The sequence below is a fragment of the Salmo salar genome, chromosome ssa22 (genome assembly GCF_905237065.1).
Source record: "Salmo salar chromosome ssa22, Ssal_v3.1, whole genome shotgun sequence".
In the NCBI taxonomy this organism is placed as follows: domain Eukaryota; kingdom Metazoa; phylum Chordata; class Actinopteri; order Salmoniformes; family Salmonidae; genus Salmo; species Salmo salar.
Window position 1 is genome coordinate 22,760,635 of NC_059463.1, and position 16,889 is coordinate 22,777,523.

General features: G+C 42.9%; 1 protein-coding gene across 2 annotated transcripts; it reads right to left on the bottom strand.

The window, feature by feature from the left end:
* Window positions 1–239: 239 nt before the first annotated feature.
* kif17 (kinesin family member 17) lies at window positions 240–13,148 on the bottom strand. Of its 2 annotated transcripts, none has more exons than XM_014166689.2 (14): window positions 12,058–13,148; window positions 11,559–11,705; window positions 11,223–11,324; window positions 10,759–10,948; window positions 3,754–4,206; window positions 3,528–3,622; window positions 3,274–3,439; window positions 2,987–3,090; window positions 2,744–2,868; window positions 2,425–2,653; window positions 1,947–2,205; window positions 1,735–1,802; window positions 1,518–1,638; window positions 240–835 (listed from the first exon to the last, which is right to left on the bottom strand). In XM_014166689.2, the coding sequence occupies exons 1-14, from the start codon at window positions 12,286–12,288 to the stop codon at window positions 645–647; spliced, it is 2,481 nt and encodes an 826-aa protein (XP_014022164.1). In that variant the 5' UTR covers window positions 12,289–13,148; the 3' UTR covers window positions 240–644. The 2 variants fall into 2 exon arrangements, with proteins under 2 accessions (XP_014022164.1, XP_014022163.1); XM_014166688.2 differs by having other exon boundaries at window positions 1,735–1,805.
* Window positions 13,149–16,889: the final 3,741 nt, after the last annotated feature.

Below are 16,889 nucleotides of genomic sequence, written 5' to 3' on the forward strand. Positions count from 1 at the left end.
GTCACATGTGGCCTGTTAACACTCTGCTAATATGACAACACCACCCTGGCCGCAGAGCACTCGTTGAGTCATCCATCTCATGTCACATTGAAACTGGTCTAACATGTTTGGCTCTCAGATCTCATTTCTTCCCTGATGGTGAAGATGACCTTCCTATTACTGATGCTCACAGCTAAATATTTTACAACCAGACGCATTCTGTGAAGTGAATGAGAACTAGACATGAAATGCACAAGATCTACAGAAAATATATTGTATTAACAGTTCATCCAAAAACCACAAGAGTGATAAATAGCACATTCAGGGTTGGATAAACCATCATATCACAGCATTAAGAGTCAGTGCAAGCACTATGGTGTGTGGCATTAGGTAGTAGCATAATGTTAGCTAACATTTAAAAAGGTGCTAAAAAACAAACACACCAGTAACATCACATTGCCAGACCAAGTGTCCATGTAAACGTGACATTATATTGCTGGTTAGCAAAAGTTCAATAGTGCACCAACACCACAGGGTCAATCACAGTGGATTAATGAAATACTCTACCTAAACAAGTCAACAAATAGTGAGATCTCTAGGAGTCAAAAAGGGTGGCAGGTAAAAATTGAGAGGTTGCAGAAGAGTGCCCCTCTAGCCCAGCTCTCTCAGTTCCCCTCATAGGGGATGTGCGTTTTGCTTTTCTTCCTCTTCACCTTGCCATTGGATGGGGTGATCCCCAGTGACTCGAGGCGGAAGGGGCGAGGGAGGAAGGATTCAGTGCTAAGTGAGGGGCCGATGTTGGAGCCGCTGGAGGTCAGGTGAGGCGTCCCGTTCCCCTGGGGTGCTGAGTGAACTGCTGCAGGGGAAGAGGTCATCAGTGGGACAACAGCAAATATAGGGCAAAGGATCTGTTGAAGTTAAGTGGATAGCAGGCTAGATCTTTTTAATGTTTCCAGTAACTGACTTGGACCCTTATAAAACAATTGTATACTAGCAAGCAGTACGTTGGTACTATATGTGGTGCTATAATTGTCACATTTTATTTGAATGTTCATTCCAAAAGTATCTGAATTGTATTATTTTCTTATAATTTCAGGCACCTCCCCCTTCGGCCTGCACACCTTATTAAATACCAATTCATAGTTTGCCTGTTTTTATGTTAACATTAACGACACCTCAGTCACAGTTGTGCCTCTACATCTGCATTGCTTGCTGTTTGGGGTTTTAGACTGGGTTTCTGTATAGCACTTTATGACATCTGCTGATGTAAAAAGGGCTTTATAAATACATTTGATTTGAGTTGTAACTCCAGTGACAGTTGAACTCAGATAAGAGTGCCCTCTGCAGCTTTCCGTAAGAAAAGAAACCCTATCCATGTATAACATTTACAGTTAAGAGCAGTGAAAATGCACTGGGCTGGGCGAGGCTAACATAGCTTATTTGTGTAAATACAGTACATTTTTAGTGAGCAGATCTGCTCTCCCTCCTGTAGCCTGGGCTGTGGGGTCAGGGGAAGGGCCTGTAGCTCCTGGTCTTACCCAGTCCCTTCAGGGGCTCACCGCCCAGCAGCTGGTTGGCTCTCTTAGGCTTGAAGTAGTTGCTGGCGAAGTTCTCGCTGTCGCTGCGGTTCAACATCTCCTTATATCGGTCCTCGTCATCCTGCACAAAACATAGGCAACAATGAGGGACCATAGACATTTTATGTTTTAATTCTCATATCCCATAAGAAACGTTTTTAAAAAGATGAGTACACACCTGAAAGGACTCTCCTGTGTCAGCCACTGAGCTCCTGCGTACAGAGAGCCTCTGAGCTGAAGGAGCTACTGCTGAACGAGAGACGGGACAGAGGATGCACGCAATCTCAACATATAAAATCTACACAAAAAGCCCATCCACTAAAAATGTGAACATTAATCCTATCTTCAAAGAAATCCTCACAACATAATTTCTCCTTGTCCTACACTCACCGGATGGCAGGGCCGTTTTCTGCACCACCACCTCAGGCAGCCTCCAGGTGGCGCCGTCTTCATCCCAGGTGGCCTCCTTCCGCAGGCGGTCCAGGTTGCTGTAGTTGCAGTCACGGCGGACCAGAGGGGCCATGCGCTCCAGCAGTGCCTGCAGCAAATGGCCCTCCCTCTCCAGCCTGCGGACGGTGGCCAGGTAGTCGTTTCTCTCTAGCTCAAACTCCGCCTGCAGGTCCCGGATCTCCAGCTTGGCCGCCTTCAGCTGTGAAATCACATCAGGAGAACACCACTTAAAACTAGACCATACAGGCTTAAGTTTACTCTTAAATCTTATATCTATATCACAGTTCATAATGCATTCTTAACAGAATCAGCAATCAGAATCAATAATAAAAATGAGCGTAAGAAATCTAGTACAGGAACATGCGTGCTAGTAGATAAATCATTCATCTGGCATTTATTTTCCATGAAGATGTCCCACCTTGCCCTGGGTGTTCTCTAGGAGTCGACTCTTAGCATGGACCTCCTCCTGGATGGAGTCGTAGACATTGAGCATCACATTGTCACTCTCCTCACGGTTCTCTGCCAGGGCCTCAATCAGCTGCTTCTTCCTCTGGTCTGCCAGGGTCTTCCTCTGTCGGTGTCTCTGCTGTAACTCCTTGTTCCGAGCCTGCTCCCCTCCCACCACTTCCTGTTCCAACTGCTGCAGCCTGGAGACAGGACAGGGCATCAAGCCACACTATCACACCACTGGACATGATGTTATACAAAGGGTATATTGTGGGTGTGTGGTCACTCACCTCTCGAGGACATGCTTCTGGTCCAGAGGGCCTGGGGTGCCAATGGGAGGGGAGTCTGCATTCTCCTCCCCCTCAGACCCTGTCTGGACACTGGTCACCTGGCGAGATGCCTGTGTCTGGCTCACCTACAAGAAGAGAAGTTACAAACGTCCTTAAAGGGACCGCTCCATTCTGATGTGTACTACTACAAAATGCATGCATAACCTGTTATCCACAAGTATTGGGAACTTGAGGCATGTGTACCTTGGCCAGGGCTGGTTCCAAATCAGCATGCTCATGTGGGGCAGCAGTGACACAGCATGACTCCTCCTCAAGAGCTTGTTTCATAAGAATGGAGATCTCTGACTCTAGGCAATGAGAAAACAAGGCATAGTATCATGTAAAGTACTAGAGCAACATCTATACACTTGAGTGCTAAAGGTATTTATCTTAATAAAATCTCTTATTAAAATCCTTGGCTATGGTTGTCTAACTGTGTGATAATGAATTGGTTGGTTATTCTAATGTAGACAGGGATGTTGTAATGGTACCAGCCGTGGTAATATAGTGCCCTCTGCTGGCCCTAGACTTCTCCAGACTGGACAGCTTGGTCTCATATGAAGAGCGCAGAACAGCTATGTCCTCCTGTAGCTTGGCCTTGGACTCCTGCTCAGCGTTATACTCAGCCTGAAGCCTGGCCAGCTTCTCCTCGTACTCCTGGAGGTCACAAATAGGTCAGGTCATCTACCCCTCCCAATGAACAGCCTCTCAGTCAACTAACCCTGTGGAAGAGTACCCTACCCACCTCTTTAATCTTCTCCTTCTCCTCCTCAGTACTGCTGGACTGTGGCCTTGATGGACCAGCAGAGGGCCCCGCAGACAACTGGCCAGCCAGAAGCGCTGATGAATATGGTACAATTGAGAATAGGGCAATTTTAGACAAGACACAATAACCTAGCAGTTTGATCTTCTATGTGAAAACTCTTACTCACAATGGTAAGACAAAGTGTGGAGAAAAACATGGTTCTCACATGACAGGTCGCCACTGCCCAACTGGCCAGAGATGAGGGCGCGTAGTTGCTTGATTTCCTCCTGATACTCTCGGAGCAGGGCATCCTTGGGGTCCTCATTGATGCGGGGCCTGTTCTGGATGTTCTTGGCCCTGTTGGCGTAGCGCAGGGTGCTCAGGCTCTCCTCATAGTTGTTGTCTGCAGGCGAGAGGCAGGCCACCATCAGGGTGCGAGTGTTCCCTCCCAGGGAGTCCTGCAGCAGCCGGGTCAGCTTGGAGTCTCGGTAGGGGATGTGTTTGGAGCGGCCATCCACCAGGGCAGAGATGACGTTGCCCAGAGCCGACAGGGACAGATTGATCTTGGTGGCCTCACGGAGCCGCTCCCCAGTGGCACCAGTCTTAGACTGCCTCTCACTGCCTGCCAGGTCCACCAGGTTCAGTTTTCCCGCACGCAGGTGGTCCTCGCCAGCTGAATCTGAGACCACAGGACACAGACAGTGAATATTAGGCCTCAAAGCCAAGGGCTAACACAGACAAGAACACGCATTATGGTTGAGTTAGCTGTCATAATCTGCCGTACTAGTACCTCTCCCATCTTTTGGACCCTGAGATCTAGATACACTGTGTATACATATACAGTGCATTCGGAAAGTATTCAGACCCCTTCTCCTTTTCCACATTTTGTTAATTTAATCAAATTTAGAATAAGGCTGTAATTTAACTTTTTTCCCTCATCAATCTACACACAATACCCCATAATGACAAAGCGAAAACAGGTTTTTAGGCATTTTTGCAAATGTTATAAAATAAAAAACAGAAATACCTTATTTACATAAGTATTCAGATCCTTTGCTATGAGACTCGAAATTGAGCTCAGGTGCATCCTGTTTCCATTGATCATCCTTGAGATGTTTCTACAACTTGATTGGAGTCCACCTGTGGTAAATTAAATTGATTGGACATGATTTGGAATGGCACACACCTGTCTATATAAGGTCCCACAGTTGACAGTGCATGTCAAAGCAAAAACCAAGCCATGAGGATGAAGGAATTGTCCAAAGAGCTCTGAGACAGGAGTGTGTCAAGGCACAGATCTGGGGAAGGGTACTGTAGCATTGAAGGTCCCCAAGAACACAGTGGCCTCCATCATTCTTAAACGGAAGAAGTTTGGAACCACCGAGACTCTTCCTTGAGCTGGCTGTCCAGCCAAACTGAGCAATCGGGGGAGAAGGGCCTTAGTCAGGGAGGTGACCAAGAACCCGATGGTCACTCTGACAGTGCTCCAGAGGGACAACCATCTCTACAGCAGTTCACCAATCAGGCCTTTATGGAGAGTGGCCAAACGGAAGCCACTTCTCAGTAAAATCGCTGCCAAAAGGGCTTCAACAAAGGACTGAGTAAAGGGTCTGAAAACGTATGTAAATGTGAAATATCAGTTTAGTATTTTTTATAAGTTTGCAAAAATGTCTAAAAACATGTTTTTAGTTTGTCACTATGGGGAATTGTATGTAGATTGATGAGGGGAAAAAACTATTTCATCAATTTCAGAATAAGGCTTTAACGTAACAAAATGTTGAAAAAGTCAAGGGGTCTGAATACTTTCCGAATGCACTGTATATAAGGTTTAGTTTGTCAATCATGCTGTACAACATTGGCAGCTAACCGCTGAATTGCAGCCCATACAGTGGAAGTCGGAAGGTTACATACACTTATGTTGGCGTTATTAAAACTCGTTTTTCAACCACTCCACACATTTCTTGTTAACAAACTATAGTTTTGGCAAGTCAGTTGGGACATCTACTTTGTGCCCCTCCCACAAGTCATTTTTCCAACAATTGTTTACAGACAGATTATTTCACTTATAATTCACTGTATCACAATTCCAGTGGGTCAGAAGTTTACATACACTAAGTTAACAGTGCCTTCAAACAGCTTGGAAAATTCCAGAAAATTATGTCATGGCTTCAGAAGCTTCTGATAGGCTAATTGACATCATTTGAGTCAATTGGAGGTGTACCTGTGGATGTATTTCAAGGCCTACCTTCAAACTCAGTGCCTCTTTGCTTGACATCATGGGAAAATCAAAAGAAATCATCAAAGACCTCAGAAAAAAAAATGGTAGACCTCCACAAGTCTGGTTCATCCTTGGGAGCAATTTCCAAACGCCTGAAGGTACCATGTTCACCTGTACAAACAATAGTACGCAAGTATAAACACCATGGGACCACGCAGCTGTCATACCGCTCAGGAAGGAGACGCGTTCTGTCTCCTAGAGATGAACGTACTTTGGTGTGAAAAGTGCAAATCATTTACATTACATTTTAGTCATTTAGCAGACGCTCTTATCCAGAGCGACTTACAGTAGTGAATGCATACATTTAATTTCATTTCATGAATTTAACAAAAAAAATGTATTTAAAAAAAAAAAAAAAAAACATTTTACAAATCAATCCCAGAACAACAGCAAAGGACCTTGTGAAGACGCTGGAGGAAACAGGTACAAAAATATCTATATCCACAGTAAAACGAGTCCTATATCGACATAACCTGAAAGGCCGCTCAGCAAGGAAGAAGCCCCTGCTCCAAAACCGCCATAAAAAAGCCAGACTACGGTTTGCAACTGCACATGGGGACAAAGATCATACTTTTTGGAGAAATGTCCTCTGGTCTGATGAAACAAAAATAGAACTGTTTGGCCATAATGACCATCGTTATGTTTGGAGGAAAAGTGGCAGGCTTGCAAGCGGAAGAACACCATCCCAACCGTTAAGCACGGGGGTGGCAGCATCATGTTGTGGGGGTGCTTTTCTGCAAGAGGGACTGTTGCACTTCACAAAATAGATGGCATCATGAGGGAGGAAAATTATGTGGAATATATTGAAGCAACATCTCAAGACATCAGTCAGGAAGTTAAAGTTTGGTTGCAAATGGGTCTTCCAAATGGACAATGACCACAGGCATACTTCCAAAATTGTGGCAAAATGGCTTAAGGACAACAAAGTCAAGGTATTGGAGTGGCCACCACAAAGCCCTGACTTCAATCCTATAGAAAATTTGTGGGCAGAACTGAAAAAGCGTGTGCGAGCAAGGAGGCCTACAAACCTGACTCAGTTACACAAGCTCTGTCAGGAGGAATGGGCCAAAATTCACCCAACCTATTGTGGGAAGCTTGTGGAAGGCTACCCGAAACGTTTGACCAAGTTAAACAATTTAAAGGCAATGCTACCAAATACTAATTGAATGTATGTAAACTTCTGACCCACTGGGAATGTGATGACAGAAATAAAAGCTGAAATAAATCATTCTCTGTAATATTATTATGACATTTCACATTCTTAAAATAAAGTGGTGATCCTAACTGACCTAAGACAGGGACTTTTTACTAGGATTAAATGTCAGGAATTGTGAAAAACTGAGTTTAAATGTATTTGGCTAAGGTGTATGTAAACTTCCGATTTCAACAGTATGTAAATATACCGTACCAGTCAAAAGTTTGGACACACCTACTCATCTTTATTTTTACTATTTTCTACATTGTAGAATAATAGTGAAGACATCAAAACTATGAAATAACACATTTGGAATTATGTAGTAATCAAAAAAGTGTTAATCAAATCAAAAGTCCATCATTACTTTAAGACATGAAGGTCAGTCAATCTGGAAAATGTCAAGAACATTGAAAGTTTCTTCAAGTGCAGTAGCAAAAACCATCAAGCTCTATGATGAAACTGGCTCCCATGAGGACCGCCACAGGAAAGGAAGACCCAGAGTTACCTTTGCTGCAGAGGATAAGTTCATTAGAGTTAGCTGCACCTCAGATTGCAGCCCAAATAAATGCTTCACAGCGTTCAAGTAACAGACACATCTCAACATTAACTGTTCAGAGGAGACAGTGAATCAGGCATTCATGGTCAAATTGCTGGAAAGAAACCACTACTAAATGACACCAATAATAAAAAGAGACTTGAGCAATGGACATTAGACCGGTGGAAATCTGTCCTTTGGTCTGATGAGTCCGAATGAGAGATTTTTGGCTCCAACCGCCATGTCTTTGGGAGACGCAGTGTAGGTGAGCGGATGATCTCCGCGTGTGTGGTTCCCACCGTGAAGCATGGAGGAGGTGTGATGGTGCTTTGCTGGTGACACTGTCAGTGATTTATTTAGAATTCAAGGCACACTTAACCAGCATGGCTACCACAGCATTCTGCAGTGATACACCATCCCATCTGGTTTGCGCTTTGTAGAACTATCATTTGTTTTTCAACAGGACAATGACCCAACACACCTCCAGGCTGTGTAAGGGCTATTTGACCAAGAAGGAGAGTGATGGAGTGCTCCATCAGATGACCTGGCCTCCACAATCACCCGACCTCAACCCAATTGAGATGGTTTGGGATGAGTTGGACCGCAGAGTTAAGGAAAAGCAGCCAACAAGTGCTCAGCATATGTGGGAACTCGTTCAAGACTGTTGGAAAAGTGTTCCAGGTGATGCCAAAAGTGCAAAGCTGTTATCAAGGCAAAGGGTGCCTAATTTGAAGAATCTAAAACATAAAATATATTTTGATTTGTTTAACACTTTTTTGGTTAGTAGATGATTCCATCTGTGGTATTTTATAGTTTTGATGTCTTGACTATTATTCTACAATGTAGAAAATAGTAAAAATAAAGAAAAACCCTTGAATGAGTAGGTGTGTCCAAACTTTTGACTGGTACTGTAGCTAAATAAACAAATGAAGAAATGTGATAGTTAATAGTCATTGAGGGAGGGAGGGAGGGAATATCATGTCACATCCAGGGGGAAGCCTTTGAGCCTAGGTCAGAGTAAAAGACATATCCTCTGAGAGTAATTGAACAAGGCACCTTGCAGCAACTGGTCTCCATTGGTAGTTCATCAGCTACTCTTTGACCACAACCAATATGCAGAATATTATGTTATGTACACTGAGTGTACAAAATATTAGGAAAACCTTCCTAATATTGAGTTGCATCCCCTTTTGCACTCAGAACAACCTCAATTCGTCAGGGCATGGACTCTACAAGGTGTCGAAAGCGTTCGACATGGATGCTGCACCATGTTGATGCCAATGCTTCCCACAGTTGTGTCCAGTTGGCTGGCGGTCCTTTGGGTGGTGGACCATTATTGACACACATGGGAAACTGTTGAGCATGAAAAACCTACCAGCTTTGCAGTTCTTGACACAATGAAACCGGTGTGCCTGGCAGCTGCTACCATACCAGTTCAAAGGCACTTAAATCTTTTGTCTTTCCCATTCACCCTCTGAATGGAACATATACACAATCCATGTCTTAATTGTCTTAAGACTTATAGATCCTTCTTTAACTGGTCTCCTCCCCTTCATCTACACTGATTGAAGTGGATTTAACAAGTGATTTAAGAGATCATAGGTTTCACCTGTTCAGTCTCATGGAAAGAGCCAATGTTCCTAATGATTCACTCACCGAACAGTTTATTAGGTACACTAATCTAGTACCGGGTCGTACCCCCCTTTACTCATAACATGATGCAGCCACCACTATGCTTGAAAATATGGAGAGTGGTACTCAGTAATGTGTTGTATTGGAATTGCCCCAAACATAACACTTGTTATACCATGGAATTGTTGAATACTCCTTTCTGATTAGCTTGAAGGGCATTCTAGGGCATGCATTATTTCCCACAGTAGAATTGAATGGCTATAGTTAATTTTTACATGTTTTGTTTGAGCTGCTTTTGAAAGCAAGTCGGATTGAAAACAGTAGTGGTATTGTTGAATTCGATTTTCATAATAGCAAGCTAGGACTGATGGTTTGTCTAGCTAAACTAACAAGTCTGTTTGTTTGGTTACCACAGCAACTAGTACTTTAGCTATCTAGTAAACTTGCTAGCTACTTCAATGGACGTTGAACACATTTCTCCAGGCAAATGAACACATTTCTAGTGGCAAATGTGTTAATGGTATAAAAGGGATAATCAACTTGGGGCTCTATGCGTTCCCTGGAAAATAATGCAACTCCGTGGAAGCTTAGTTCCTCTCCGCTAGCCCATCATGGAACACACCTTCCACGTCGTTCATTATTTTCCACAGAACGCATAGGTTCGTATTGTGGAGTAACTACAATATTGTTGAGCCATCCTCAGTTTTTTCCTATCACAGCCAATAAACGCTGTAATGGTTTTAAAGTCACCATTGGCCTCATGGTGAAATCCCTGAGAGGTTTTCTTCCTCTCCGGCACCTGAGTTAGGAAGGACGCCTGTATCTTTGTAGTGACTGGGTGTATTGATACACCATCCAAAGTGTAAATAATAACTTCACCATGCTCAAAGGGACATTCAATGTCAGCTTGTTTTTACCCATCTACCAATAGGTGCCCTTCTTTGTGAGGCATTGGAAAACCTCCCTGGTCTTTGTGGTTAAATCTGTGTTTGAAATTCACTGCTTGACTGAGGAAACTTACAGATAATTGTATGTGTGGGGTACAGAGATGAGGTACTCATGAAAAAATTATGTTAAACACTATTATTGCACACATGCAACTTATTGCAAGTTATTGTTACTTGTTTTGCAAATGTTTACTGCTGAACTTATTGAGGCTTTCCATAACAAAGGGGTTGAATACTTATTGACTCAAGACATTTCAGATTTCATTTGTTATTCATTTGTAAAAATGTGTGTACATTTTTTTCCACTATGACATTATGGGGTATTGTGTGTAGGCCATTGACCAAAAATCTAAATGTAATCCATTTTAAATTCAGGCTGTAACAACAAAATGTGGAAAAAGTCAAAGGGTGTGAATACTTTCTGAAGGCTCTGTATATGGTTTTTGAGGTTATTTATGCAGCTGATAGGGCTGTTTCAGTTCCATGGATTGCAAAGAGACAGAAATATGACTCAACATTCCAGACTCCTCACTAGTTTCTGTTTAACTCAATGAATATGTGTGTATTAGTGACTCATCTGTCGAGGCGGGCTGTGAATGACTGAGTTTGTGTGTGATGATGCACAGACAGAGGGGTGATCTCACCTGTATTGCAGATCTCCATGTGAATGGTAAAGATGGAGTGGGAGCGGGAGGAGTCCTTGTTCATGAGGGTGTAGCCCACAGATCGATTCCCCCAGCCCTGCACCATAATGCGCTCACACTCCCCCACGCTGTGCACAGTGTGCAAGGAGAGGTCTCGCACATATACACCATGCTCTGGGTGCTCCTTCAGCTGACATCCGCCAACAAGCACACGCACACAAACAACAAACCTGTCATCATATGAGGACACCTTAAAAAACTCACAAACAGGCACACACTTCCCTGTCCTATTCTTAAGTCGCCAAGGTAACAACCATTGTGCCGGAAATACAAATGCCCACCGCACAATGAAGCGGTTCCCTTCCTATCATCCCATGGCAAGAAACAACCTATGTCAGAAACATAAACTTGCAGTACTTAAAAAATGAATACCCCTCTAATATTCGGGTACTATGGTTTCTTACCTCCATTTTCTGTTTGGTGTCATTTCCCAAAAGGTCTCGGATTTCTTCATTGTAGATCTCTAAGTAGGAAGCCCTCACCAGGAACTTTGTATTTTCTGCACACTATCTTACACAGAAGACAACTAATGAATAAGAACCTATTCTTGAGAGGAAACACTTGATAATGAAGCACATTCATGTGACCTACAGTAGTACAACCTGGCCACTCCAATAGGCCCTGCCAGTCATACAAAGGCCTTGTCTGAGGTCAGCTTTTCCAACCACAGCAATTCTGAAATAATGATCCCCACCAACTTATCCTTGGTGGCATTACAATATTGAAGGTGAAGACTGTACCTGAATGCTCTCGAAGATGTGCTCAAAGGCCCTTGGGATGACCCCTCTCTGGGCTGCTGGCTCAGATACCCCCTGCATGGTGAAGGACTTGCCACTTCCAGTCTGGCCATATGCAAAAATTGTTCCATTGTACCCTTCAGTCACCCCCTGTCAGTAGAAAGAACAGTCTGTTTGCCTCAACCATCACATTTTCAATTGACAGTGCAAAGACAAATTGACATGCTTGTAGATTTTTTTTAAGCAATAGGTCTATATGCTTACAATTAATTTCAGCAGTAGATTAATAGCAGCCTCTTCTCTAAATGATGAGCTCCGAGGTCATTAGCAAGGGGATATACTGTAGCTTAGGTGGCAGTGGCACACTTGTTTTCCTAACTGTGACATGTATTTCGTTTCAGATCTCTACTGGAGGTGTCCAATAACCCAAGAGCTGGTGCTGCTGCTTGAAATCCACCAAAATCAAGTTGTGGAATTGTAGTAGGATTTATTGTAGGCCTACCTCAACCAAAGGGTAGGCGATCTCGTTGTACATCTGCTCAGTGGTTTGGCCAATGAAGTAGGTTCCATCAAAGGTGAATTGTTTTGGTGGCTCCTCCTTCGCCCCTGGCTTCTTGATCAAACACTGACACCTACTCATCTCTACTGATACTACCATCTTACAATTCAGTATTTGCTCCCTATCATTCATCGGCCGACACCTGACCACTACCTTCACTGACTCTGAAGCCATTTTTGCCTCTGTCTTCTTGGTATGTCTGATATCAGGCAAGCACTGGTGACAAGTTAGCAAGGCAAAGTCTGACACCAATGTTTGTCTATAAGAATGATCTCTTGATATTGGCTACAAAAGTCTATATCATCATTGGCTACCAATGTCAATATCAATCATCAGTTGTTGAATCCATTTCAGGCATTGTGCAAGCTAGCGACAAGAAACAATAATTGTCGTTACAATAGTTTAGATTACTGTTCATTTGTAGCTAAACAATTAATCTCACTAGCAGCTATGACAGACATCATCCAGCTGACATACTATCTGATCAAAATAATAAAGTCTAACATCAACCTGTTGATCTGGTCACAGAAGCAAGATAGCAAATCAGCATGATATAGTCAGTAGCTAAACTAGCTATTTCACATTGACCAAGTATCAAAGCAAAAACAACCTGTAACATTACCGACGTTAGCTAACATATCAGGCCGCTTATCGGTTGGATTGGCAGATGACAAGTCCATCAATGAATACAATCCGTGCACAAAAACAAAACAAAACTGCTAAACAAAGACTATCAGATCGCCTGCTCGCTCTGTCTGTCTGTCTTCCCACGGCGTTCCAAGTTGCTAGGCAACCATACACTTCTGCGATCAAACCACGTCTTGTTGTAAGTGCCAAGAAGAATCGTCCAATCTTCCAAAGTCCATTATTTAAAAAAATCTGCCCAAACAACAGATGTAGGTCAAGTTCATAGAAATATGTGTTCATTTATGCATATGTACAGTACCAGTCACACCTACGTTCTACATTGTAAAAAAAATGTGAATACATCAAAACTATAAAATAATACATATGGAATCATGCTCTAACCAAAAAAGTGTTAAACAAATCAAAATATATTTTAGATTTTAGATTCCTCTAAGTAGCCACCCTTTGCCTTGATGACAGCTTTGCACACTCTTGGCATTCTCCCAACCAGCTTCATTAGGAATGCTTTTCCAACTGTCTTGAAGGGGTTCCCACATATGCTGAGTACTTGTGTTGGCTGCTTTTCCTTCATTCTGCGGTCCAACTCATCCCAAACCATCTCAATTGGGTTGAGGTTGGGTGATTGTGGAGGCCAGGTCATCTGATGCAGCACTCCATCAGTCTCCTTCTTGGTCAAATAGCCCTTACACAGCCTGGAGGTGGGTTTTTGGTTATTGTCCTGTTGAAAACAAATGATAGTCCCACTAAGCGCAAACCAGATGTATCGCTGCAGATTGCTGTGGTCACCATACTGGTTAAGTGTGCCTTGAATTCTGAGTAAATCACTGACAGTGTCACCCCCACACCATAGTAGTGGTTTCTTTGCAGCAATTCGACCATGAAGGCCTGATTCACGCGGTCTCCTCTGAACAGTTGATGTTGAGATGTGTCTGTTACTTGAACTCTGTGAAGTATATATTTGGGCTGTAATCTGAGGTGCAGTTTAACTCTAATGATATCCTTTGCTGCGGGAGGTAACTCTGGGTCTTCCTTTCCTGTGGCGGTCCTCATGAGAGCCAGTTTCATCATAATGCTTGATGGTTTTTGCGACTGCACTTGAAGAAACTTTAAAAGTACTTGACATTTTCTGGATGGACTGACATTCATGTCTTAAAGTAATGATGGGCTGTTGTTTCTATTTGCTTATTTGAGCTGCTCTTGCCATAATAGGGTCTTGGTCTTTTCCCAAATAGGGCTATCTTCTGTATACCACCCCTACCTTGTCACAACACAACTGATTGGCTCAAACCCATTAAGAAGGAAAGAAATTCCACAAATTAACTTTTAACAAGGCACACCTGTTAATTGAAATGCATTCCAGGTGACTACCTCATGAAGCTGGTTGAGAGAATGCCAAGAATGTGCAAAGCTGTCATCAAGGCAAAGGGTGGCTACTTAGAATAATCTCAAATCTAAAATATATTTGGATTTGTTTAACACTTTTTCCATTACAATATGATTCCATATGTGTTATTTCATAGTTTTGATGTCTTCACTATTATTCTAAAATGTAGAAAATAGTCAAAATAAAGAAAAACCCTGGAATGAGTGGTACTTTATACAATAGTGGTTCCCAAACTTTTTATAGTCCCGTACCCCTTCAAACATTCAACCTCCAGCTGCGTACCCCATTTTGCACCAGTGTCAGCGCACTCTGAAATGTTGTTTTTTGCCACCGTTGTAAGCCTGCCACACACACACACTATACGATACCTTTATTAAACATAAGAATTAGTGTGAGTTTTTGTCACAAGCCGGCTTGTGGGAAGTGGCTCTTATAGGACCAGGGCACAAATAATAATATAATAATAATCATTAATTTCTCTCTTTATTTAACAATCTTACATATAAAACCTTATATGTTCATCGAAAATTGTGAATAACTCACCACAGGTTAATGAGAAGGGTGTGCTTGAAAGGATGCACATCACTCTGCAATGTTGGGTTGTATTGGAGAGAGTCTCACACTTAAATCATTTTCCACACACAGTCTGTGCCTGTATTTAGTTTTCATGCTAGTGAGGGCCCGAGAATCCACTCTCACATAGGTACATGATTGCAAAGGGAATTAGTGTCTTAACAGCACAATTTGCCAAGGCACGATACTCTGAGGGCTGCCCAAACTAGAAATCTGTCAGTGGCTTCTGATTGTTGCAATTTTGATAAGGCTCTCTTGTTCAGATATCGGTAAGTGGACTGGAGGCAGGGCATGAAAGGGATAACGAATCCAGTTGTTTGTGTAATTGCCCTCCCACCTCACTCAGGTGCATCGCTATGTCACATTTGATATTGTCTGTAAGCTTGAGTTCATTTGCGCACAACAAATCACACAATGATGGAAAGACCTGTGTGTTGTGCAGACAGAGAAGAGCTCCAACTTCTAAATCAGAGCCTCAGTTTTGTCCCACACATTGAATATAGTTGCGGAGAGTCGCTGTAATCCTAGATTCAGATCCTTCAGGCGAGAAAAAAACATCACCCAGCCAGTTGTGTGAGAAACTCGTCATCTTGCGAGCGGCCAGACAAGTGAAAATGAGGGTCAGTAAAGAAAAGCTTAAAGTTGTCTCTCAATTAAAAAAAAAAACCATGTCAATACTTTGCCCCTTGATAACCAGCGCACTTCTGTATATTGTAAAAGCGTTACATGGTCGCTGCCCATATCATTGCATAGTGCAGAAAATACACGAGAGTTCAGGGGCCTTGCTTTAACAAAGTTAACCATTTTCACTGTAGTGTCCAAAACGTCTTTCAAGCTGTCAGGTCATTCCCTTTGCAGCAAGAGCCTCTCGGTGGATGCTGCAGTTTACCCAAGTGGTGTCGGGAGCAACTGCTTGCACACCCATTACCACTCCACTATGTCTCCCTGTCATGGCTTTTGCGCCATCAGTAAAGATACCAACACATCTTGACCACCAAAGACCATTTGATGTCACAAAGCTGTACAGTACTTAAAAAATATCCTCTCCTGTTGTCCTGGTTTCCAGTGGTTTGCAGAAGAGGACGTCTTCCTTAATTGACCCCCCATAAACGTAACGGACATATACCAGGAGCTGTGCCAGGCCCGCCACGTCTGTTGACCCATCCAGCTGTAACACATATAATTCACTGGCTTGTATGCGAAGCAGTAATTGTTTCAAAACATCTCCTGCCGTGTCACTGATGCGTCGTGAAACAGTGTTGTTTGATGAAAGCATCGTCTGTATAGTTTTTTTTGCCTTTTCCAACCAGCATTGTCCCAGCAACAGTAAGAATTAAGTCCTCCACAATAGTATGGGGCTTGCCTGTCCAAGCCACTCGGTAGCTCACCATATAAGGCGCTTCTAGACCCTTCTTATTAATGATATCTGTTGCTTGTATACATGTCTTACTACTCGAAAGTCGTCTTAATTCTCTCTCAAAAAACTCCTGTTGCTTATTTTTCAAATTGGCATGTTTTGTTTCTAAATGTCTGCACAAGAGTGAAGGTTTCATTGAGTTGTGAGATAGTACTTTTGCACATATAACACACTGTGGCTGAGGAAAGGCACTACTCCCAATATAAGTGAACACCAAATCAATGTAGTTCTCATCATATTTGTTCCTCTTCAATGGTCCAACGTCCCTGTCTGTTGTTCGGTGCTTTCCCGGGTAAGGGGGAAGTAGCTCTTCGGCTGCATCAGATTCACAACTGTAAGTGTCCATGCTAGCTGGGCTAACAACAAATGTAGAATTACTGATGCTAGCATTGGATGTGCTCGTGGAAGCAGAACAACTTGTGTAGTCGACTTTTGCAGGTGTAGTACTGCAGGTAGTAGCAGTACTGCCTGTAGAGCTGGTATACGTCTCTATGGATGAGGGCCTTACTTTTTTTTTTACCATTTATCAATTTTCAAGCAAACGGAATGAGCAGCAGATACGTTTGGTTAGCTGGAATTCCCGCGAGAGAGTAAAGGTTAATGTGATTCGATGTTAATTATTTGACTAGGCTACCTGTATTTGACATTGTGTTGTTATTTCTCTGAACACTAGATGGTTTCATTTTATTTTTGGCAGTGAAACGAGGCTACTCAGGCGAGAAAAAGACCTCACCCAAATGTATAGCCCCGTTG